Consider the following 8,279-nt stretch of genomic DNA (forward strand, 5'->3'; position numbering starts at 1 on the left):
TGTTTCATTTCTTAAAGCTATAGTACACATAGGGTCTTGTACCATTTGGGCAGGTGTACCTATTTTGGGCACTTGCTGCTATAACTAAGTAAATTTCAAACCGATTGATTTGAAATGTTGTAAAGAGTTAGCCACGTACAGTATCTAACTCTGTACAAAAATTTAAATCAATCGGTTTGCAATTGACTTAGTTATAGCGGTAAGGGCCCAAAATAGGTACACCTGCCCAAATGGTACAATACCCTATAAGAAAATATACAAAAAAGTGTATACTGGTGAATGTGTGTATAATTTGTGCTTTTGAAATATTATAAGTAGGTACTACTACTGATGTTATTTCTTATGGTGTTAAAATATTTCTTTAAATTATGTCGCGACATAGCTAAGTCAATAGTTTCACAGTGTTGATTATAAATGTTTATGATTTGATTCAAAGGATCATTTTTGGCATAGTTTGTGTGACTATGGTTAGTTTTAAACAAGTGTCGATTTCGCAATTGCCGTGAAGGTATGCAAAAGTTAAATTTTGATAAGATTTCAGTTGAATCAATTCGCTGCGAAACGATGTCGTTATAACGAATATAACAACAAATAAATATAACGAATATAATAACAAATAAAGCCATTGCAATTTCCCGACGCTGTTTCAGTGTTTGAATATTGATAAGCCTACAGCGCGCTTCATAAGCTGGAGGAAGATATGTAGTTCAACTTAATTTTCGAAGAGCATATAATAGAAATTGCTTTTGTATTGATTCTATTCGATCGATATGCTTACTTTGAAATGGGGACCATACAATGTTTCAATATTCCAGAATTGACCTAACATAGGCAACATATAATGTTTTTGTTTGCCCTATGTATAATGGTGTTGTAGTGGTCATTGAAATTATGTTTAGAATCTAAGATAACTCCTATGAAAATCCCTAACTCTACTACATTTTTTCACATTCTGATCTCCTAAGGAAATTTATATGTTTGGTGTGTTCCGTTTTCTGCTGAAAGTTATTATATTACACTTTTTGATGTTTAATTGTAGTCGGTTTTTCGAACATAAGAGACGAACCAGCCCTAGGCTGAAAGCACAGACAAACAGACGTAACACTCTTCAAAACGGCTTGGCACATGCATTTAACAATCAATTCAAATTTCATTTGATTTGCGCGATCGTTCCAACAGATGCGCTAGTGTTCGATCGCTTTGACGTTTGGTAGTGTACACGTTGCTGAATGATGCAAACGAAAATTACAGGCAATTTGTGTAGTAGTGTGCGTGTCGACAAAACGTCAAATCGAAATCCATCATGGCCGACAGTGTCGCGCGCGGTTCTACCAACAGATGGCAGTATGCTCATGAAAATGACACCGGACAAAAGTTTTTGATGAATTTCCTCTAAGAGTTACGTCTGTTTGTCTGTGCTGAAAGTCTCTATAATAAAGACAAAAAAATCGAACACCATGTGTGGAATATGCGAATTTCATTCTGAAATATGTTGATGTCTTCTTGATTCCTTATTTCCATCAATAGTTTCATATCGACGGCATATATAAGCGCTTTTGTTTTCTTCAGGATGAAGGAAATGTAATGTAAAGAATGAATAAAAGAGGGCCCAGATGGGAGCCTTGAGGTACTCCTGAAGTGACTTGAATGGGATGTGGTGTTTTTCCTTTGACTTTTATTATTTGTTGGTGGTTTGTAAGGTACGATTCAAGCCATTTAAGAAGTCGGAGGTCTATACCCATTTTTTGTTATTTGAAGAGTACCATTGGAATATCAATGCGGTCGAACGCCTATACGACACGTTTTAATACGACTTTTCTAAAGAGCAAATCCCTGGCCAAGTTCGCAGGGGTTGACGGTATTAAAGTGAAGGAGTTTCATTTTGATTATTGTAATGTAGTGTTCTTTAGTGAAACATATCACCTTTTTAACACTTTAATGCGCCTCCAACGGTTCATCACGAACCGGCTGCTGCAGATGGAGTATGGCTGATCATATGCATCAGACATGCTCGATAAACACGGAGGAACCGTCAGGGCTCAGTAGAGTCTATTCCCAAGCAATAGTTCCAAATCGGTTGGATTTAGGAAGGTTTTGATGATCGTTACAAATCCTAATAAAAGTTTTATAGGATTTGTGAGTTTTGGAACCTTTTACAGCCAGCTGACTTCAAAATGTTGTTTGGGCTCTATTTCCCACGTTTCTTGGTTGATTTTGATCAGTAATTTATTAATGTCACAGTCGCTTTTTCGAATTTTTACAATGTTAGGTACTTGATTATATTTTCTTTAAATAAAGCAATCAAAATCAACTGAAAAATTAATAGTGGGAAGGAGATTTGCAGCACTTGATTGTGCTGATGAATTCGAAGCTAACGTGCGAACACTTAAACGCATTGCGTTTGACGTGGCAGTTTGGACAAAAAACTGACTGCTTTTTATTAACTGAACAACGTTACTTTTGTATGACTAGGTTGACATTTCTAGGCCGCGCATGAGAAAATGACATGGTTTATATTGGTAGGACAGAACGAATTTCAATATTTTTCATAGTATTTGTAGGGGGATGAATACATAATAGTTGACAAGCAAATTTTGTTTTATTACAATCAACTGACCAACTTGGTGTATTTTTGTTTATCTCTTAGATGGTGTTATGACACCAACAGAAAAAATATCAGAAGGTCAGTTACAGGTTTCTGTGGGTTTTGGACCGATGACAATTTAAGGACACAAGAGATGAACACAGAGAAGTACAAATCAAGAAAACAATTTGACACAGAAGCGACTATATTTTAACATACGTGTTCGACTGATTCAATGAATCTATCTAGAAGTATCTAGAAGACAATTGACGCTAAGATTGGAAAAAAGCTTGCAGTACAGATGACAGGGTTCTCACGGGCAGTGCTTCAAGCGAGGCTTACATAACAACTGACAATAAAGAAACCTATTTTCATTGACTTTCTACGCAATGGACATCTGACCGAACACACGTGTTTTCGTTAATCTCCTAGGCATTATTAAGACATGACGTATGTGCATGACGAAACAACTAGCAGGACACAGTTCTACACGTCTCTTTTTAATAACGACATTCAGCATATTTCCAATAAAATTACACTACAATAAAGCAAAGACTAAAGCTGCTATGATAGAACAGATCAGAATGACTTAATTGACTATTACCTTGGAGATCTACTTCGAATAACTGACAAATTGACAAGAACCTAACTATTACATGGAGCATACTACAAAAAACCAATTGACAAAAAGAAAAAAAGGGGAAACGTTTATTAAAACTATTTTTGTTCAACGCAGGCCAAAACAGTGTCGACTTGGGCCACACACGCCTACGTACTTCTGTGTGTTGAAACAAAAATAGAGGCTCCTAGAAGCAAATGTAGGGAAAGGGTGCGGTGTAGAACATAAGCACAGTGTTGCTACCGCCGTAATCACTTTGAAAAAAAAAAAAGACTTTTCTAAAGAGCAAATCAAATTGGTGCATTCAAAAAAAAAATAACAATGCAGTTTTCTCATACATGTTCAACTAAAAATATCCCAAAAACGATCAGCCAATTTCATTGGCCCATGGATACATACCGTTCGTTTTACAAAACCGAAAAATAATAATTGAGCGAGAAAACTGCTTTTTTTTGTTTTTGGAAAACACACCAAACTGTGTTGCACGTTAACTCGTACCCCGTTTTTTCGATATTTGTTGAATTAAAAAGCGTTAAGATGCCATTACACAGGACATCGCAGCCGACTGCATAAAAGAGACACCTTCCCTCCAACTACGACGACGTGCGACCCGAATCCAATGCAGGCTGAATGCCATGTTGCTGCAGACATCGCAGCCGAACCCTAAGCATTTGGGCAACATATTCGAAATCAGGAAACCAGAAGAGTATTTTAACACAAATAGACACTTAGGTTTACTTGGGTAATTATTTATTCCACAATTCAGCAAAGTAAAAATAAAATTAAAAGCTTATTAACACTTTTATTATAACTTGTGCGATAGCTCAGTAGTCATTTAAAAAATGTGAAACAATCTACCTTTGTTTGTACACAAGAGCTGCAAGGATAAAAAAAAATCATTTTATCCCCTAATTACGGTAGTTCAGAAGCTATTTTTTAGAATAATACGAAACGTAAGATAAAGCCAAATTTAGTTAAGTCGTTAGGAGTAAATAAGATAACCTATTTCATTCACTGCTTATGCGGGTTTGACCTTGACCTACATTCTGAACAGGTGACACAGTTTAAATGTTTGTTGATCGTTTCTGATGGTATTACCATCGTTGGTTTTCATTCTATGCTTTGGCTTTTTTTTCGGTTTCATAATTTATGACTTGTTTCAACCACACCACAGTCATGAGTAAAGACGATCATTGACAAGCGCTCTGGTCTGGGACACGCTTATGAGCAGCTAAACGTGATTTTCCTTACAACAGTAAGATGAAGATTACATGGTAAATTATGCATTTGGATGGACATTTTATTATCTTATGATGCACCTAGCGACAAAGAACTTCAACTGTTCAACTGTTCTTATGTTAATCGGCCCGCAACAAAATGTACATGAGGACTTTAATTGGGACATTAAACACTAGTTGAACCTTAGAAGCTTTATATTATTAACGTCATTTGTGCTCGATAATTGTCATTAGTAGTAATTGAATCTGTTACTTGAGAACTACTGAATTCCCATTTTCGAAAATGGCTTTCTGAAATACGTACCATTGTATTGGATTGACGTGGTTTCTCAAATAAACGGTTCAATAATTTTCATAATCTTCTAGCGGTCTAAAGAAACCAATTCGCCCCAGCCAGATAAAAGCAATAGTCGGTTTGTACAAAATCTCCGAATTCAACAGAAACCAAATAGATAACGATGTAGGCAATTCGTACGAGATGACTATCCAAGCCATAATTTTCCACCCGGAGTATGCTTGCAGTCAGCCCTACAACGATATAGCTCTAATGGAGGCGTCCAAGTTGATCTACTTCGATCAGCACGTTCGTCCGATTTGCATAGCCAGCAAACATGATTCTTCGGCTTTAGTAGAAGGAACGACTGCTATTGTTTCTGGCTGGGGCTGGAACCAGGAGAGTCAAAAGGACGGCGACAAACCCGATACGCTTCAACGTGCCATAGTGGATGTGTTCCGAAACGAAGATTGTGAGGGTTTTTATCGAGATGGAAATCGACCACGTGCCATTGCCAGAACGCAATTATGTGCAGGAAAACGAACCGGTGGGGTCGATTCCTGCTGGGCAGACTCCGGAGGCCCACTGGTTACTGGTGACGACGTGCTGATTGGAATTGTTTCCACTGGAATAGGTTGTGCGAGACCAGGGTTTCCGGGAATCTACACGAGAGTCAGTGAATATTCCAGCTGGATCAGCGAAGTAGTGCATAAGTGATCGCTATGTGTCTTGTCAGTGGTTGTCTAGTCAATAGTTACTATGCGAAACATGTGATAATAATGCTTGTTGAGTACAAATAGTTCTGTAAGTAATATAGAATGTCTTAGAAAAGTATTGCTTCGAAATTCGATCAGTGCATCATCTTGGGTCAGGTAAGTTCATAAAATGATGTCCTACTAAATATCACGTGTAAGATATATCGCTCCACGTAATTGGTCCCAAGTAACCGATAATCATGTTTTACAGCATTTCACAGCCTGTTAAAATGCACCTTTTTGCAACTGCACTATAATATTTACTTTTATACTTGCCTTTTTGATATCGTAACAACGGCCTATTTTTCTTCACTAAACCAAAAAGTTGTAATATGGCTCATAATGCAACTCATTTCGGTTGCGTTGTTACGGTTATAGGTAGCACGGCTTGCTTGATTCAAATTTCACCTGAGCTGTAATACACAGCAAAAAAAAAATTAACCAGCACGTAAATTGAAGATCAACTGAAATTTGCGGCAGAAATTTGTAAGTTACCAGCATTTAACGTCAGCCGAGCATCCGCCTGCAGCCGTCTGTTGGTCAGGCATATTCGCTACGGGGGGGTTGTCAGGGTTAAGCACCGCCCCCCTGAGCTAAAATTTCTGGAACAAATTTCCAGTATAAATCGCTTTGTAATGAAATTTTTTTTCGGCTGCGCCGCTAATCTAGCTTGAGCTTGAGCTTGAGCTTGATTGACCGCCCGTAGATGCTTACTCCAGTATCGCCAGACCAGCTACACTCACACAAGGAACCAATGAGATATCTGCCGGGGACTAGCAGGCATCTTCAGTGTGTGAGCGTTGGTGATCTTCTATTTTTAGGCGACAATGGCGCCTGCCACGTCAGGTTGCAGGTCAATTTGGGGAATGGTTAGGAAGTGATGATTGCAATCGTTTGTATCCACATCTGACCGAATATACCTCTGCGCCAGCACAAATTCATGCGGATGTTGGAGTTTTGGTGGGAATTGGTTGGCAGAAGGTTCACACATTGGTATGTGGATACCAGGGTAAGGTGATAGAATTGTGTGTTTTTACTATTTTGAAGATGTGCGGCACAGTTCGCTTGATTGCATAACTTGTAGGCGTTTTCTAATAGGATTGAAACACTGTCCTGTGAAAGTTTGGAAGGAAGGGAAACGGCTTTTTTCAACCCGTTTCTGTTCTAGCAATGGCTATGAACATGTGAATACACATGAGTTGTACATGTAGATAGCAAAGAGAAAGTATATAGAAAGATACAAAGTAGGCGGAAAGGGACGGGCCAGGGATTGAACCCAGGACCTTCTGCATATAAATCAGAAGCGGTAGCCACTAGACCACCAAGCCCGTCATTTTCGGCTGCGCCGCTAATCTACGGCTCAAATTTAGTGTATATTTTTACGAAATGTGGGAGTTAAATATACAAAAAGGTATTATTGAACAACGAAAACCACTCCCAGAGAAAATTTCTGGCTACGTCACTGATAAATCACGCTAGCTACTCTCCGTCATCAGCTAATCGAACGGCAGCTCGCAGCTATGATGTTTTTTTTTTTCCGTTGTCTCTCTCAGTACTTTCTGCAGCAGCTGAAGCAGGTCGATACTTCGTTCGTTATGATAAAACCTGTTTATTCAACTTTGATAATCTGCTATTCAACAAGCTGTTCAAACAGCATAAAATTAGGCAAGGAATCATAATACCCACGCTTTTCGCACCATTTTATTGCAGAAACGGAGAATTGACCTTCTCACCATACAAAAATTCAGCTCATTACTACAAATCTAGTACTACACCGAACGTGCCCCATTAGGGTAAGAAATCTAACTTTGAACTAGTCAAATTGTAATCTTAATTTGAATAATTAAATTGCACCCTTTTTTTAAAAAAAAAAATATTTGGCCCAAATCGGTAGTAAAAGGCTTTCCATAATAGAACCGGAAAATATCGATTGGAAATTATATGTTGTTTTATAGCGAAAATCAATTTTTGAGCTTTACTTAACCTTAATACCTAACTACCTACATCAGCTAGAAACTTAAAATTCTGGATTTCTCTTACATTATATGTTTATTATTGATAGAAAATTTCAGAACAAGTATTGGTGAAAGTCACTCGCGTAAAACAGAATTTAGTGTACCAGAGCATTAATTTTCATTCAGCTGCGCGTTAGCCCGTTTTTGTGTCAACTTATAATAACCTTTTAATAAGAGGACTCACTAAACAGTTTAAATTGTTGCGTAAGCCATGATTTTCTGTTATTTGAAATATTTCATGAATTTGCGAATTAAATAATCAAAGATTGCTTTAGTGTGACGATTTTTTTGTGTCTGTATTAACGAGATTTTTAACCCTAGGCTAATTCATCTCGGGACCCACGATTTACTTCCCTTCCGAAGGAAGAACCCACATTTTTTTGTGAGTATGTCGGGAGTGGGAGATATGACGAAGCCACACCTCAATCAAAGCACAAATCTAGAGAAGCAAATGTTGGTTTACGCTGAAAAGTTGATCGATTGGATAACCCCTGATGGTGACCAATCGATCAACTTTTCCACGTAAACAGACATTCGGTTGTGTAGATTTGTGCTCTTGAAAATTTGAGGTGAGGCTTCGTGATATCTTCATCTTAACCTTTTGTTCATTCGACCTTTTATTCCTTCGACCGTTTGTCCAGTCGGCCCTCTGTCGTTATTTCGTCTATGCAATATTTTGTCCATTCAACCTTTTTGACTTTTTGTCCTGAAACTGGGTGACCTCGGTGACATACACTCATGCCTACACTATCATTAGAAATCACTATCTCACAAAATTATCGTCCATGGGCCTT

General features: G+C 38.0%; 1 protein-coding gene across 1 annotated transcript in view; it reads left to right on the plus strand.

Moving 5' to 3' along the window:
* LOC109431004 (trypsin-1) overlaps window positions 1–5,463 on the plus strand; it is a 30,226-nt gene extending 24,763 nt beyond the window's left edge. The window contains exon 3 of the mRNA XM_062845797.1: window positions 4,808–5,463. Coding sequence (XP_062701781.1) covers window positions 4,808–5,432 — 625 coding nt within the window. The 3' untranslated portion in view covers window positions 5,433–5,463. The remainder of the gene's footprint in view (window positions 1–4,807) is intronic.
* The last annotated feature ends 2,816 nt before the right edge of the window (window positions 5,464–8,279 follow it).

This window comes from Aedes albopictus, chromosome 1 (genome assembly GCF_035046485.1).
Source record: "Aedes albopictus strain Foshan chromosome 1, AalbF5, whole genome shotgun sequence".
Classification (NCBI taxonomy): Eukaryota; Metazoa; Arthropoda; class Insecta; order Diptera; family Culicidae; genus Aedes; species Aedes albopictus.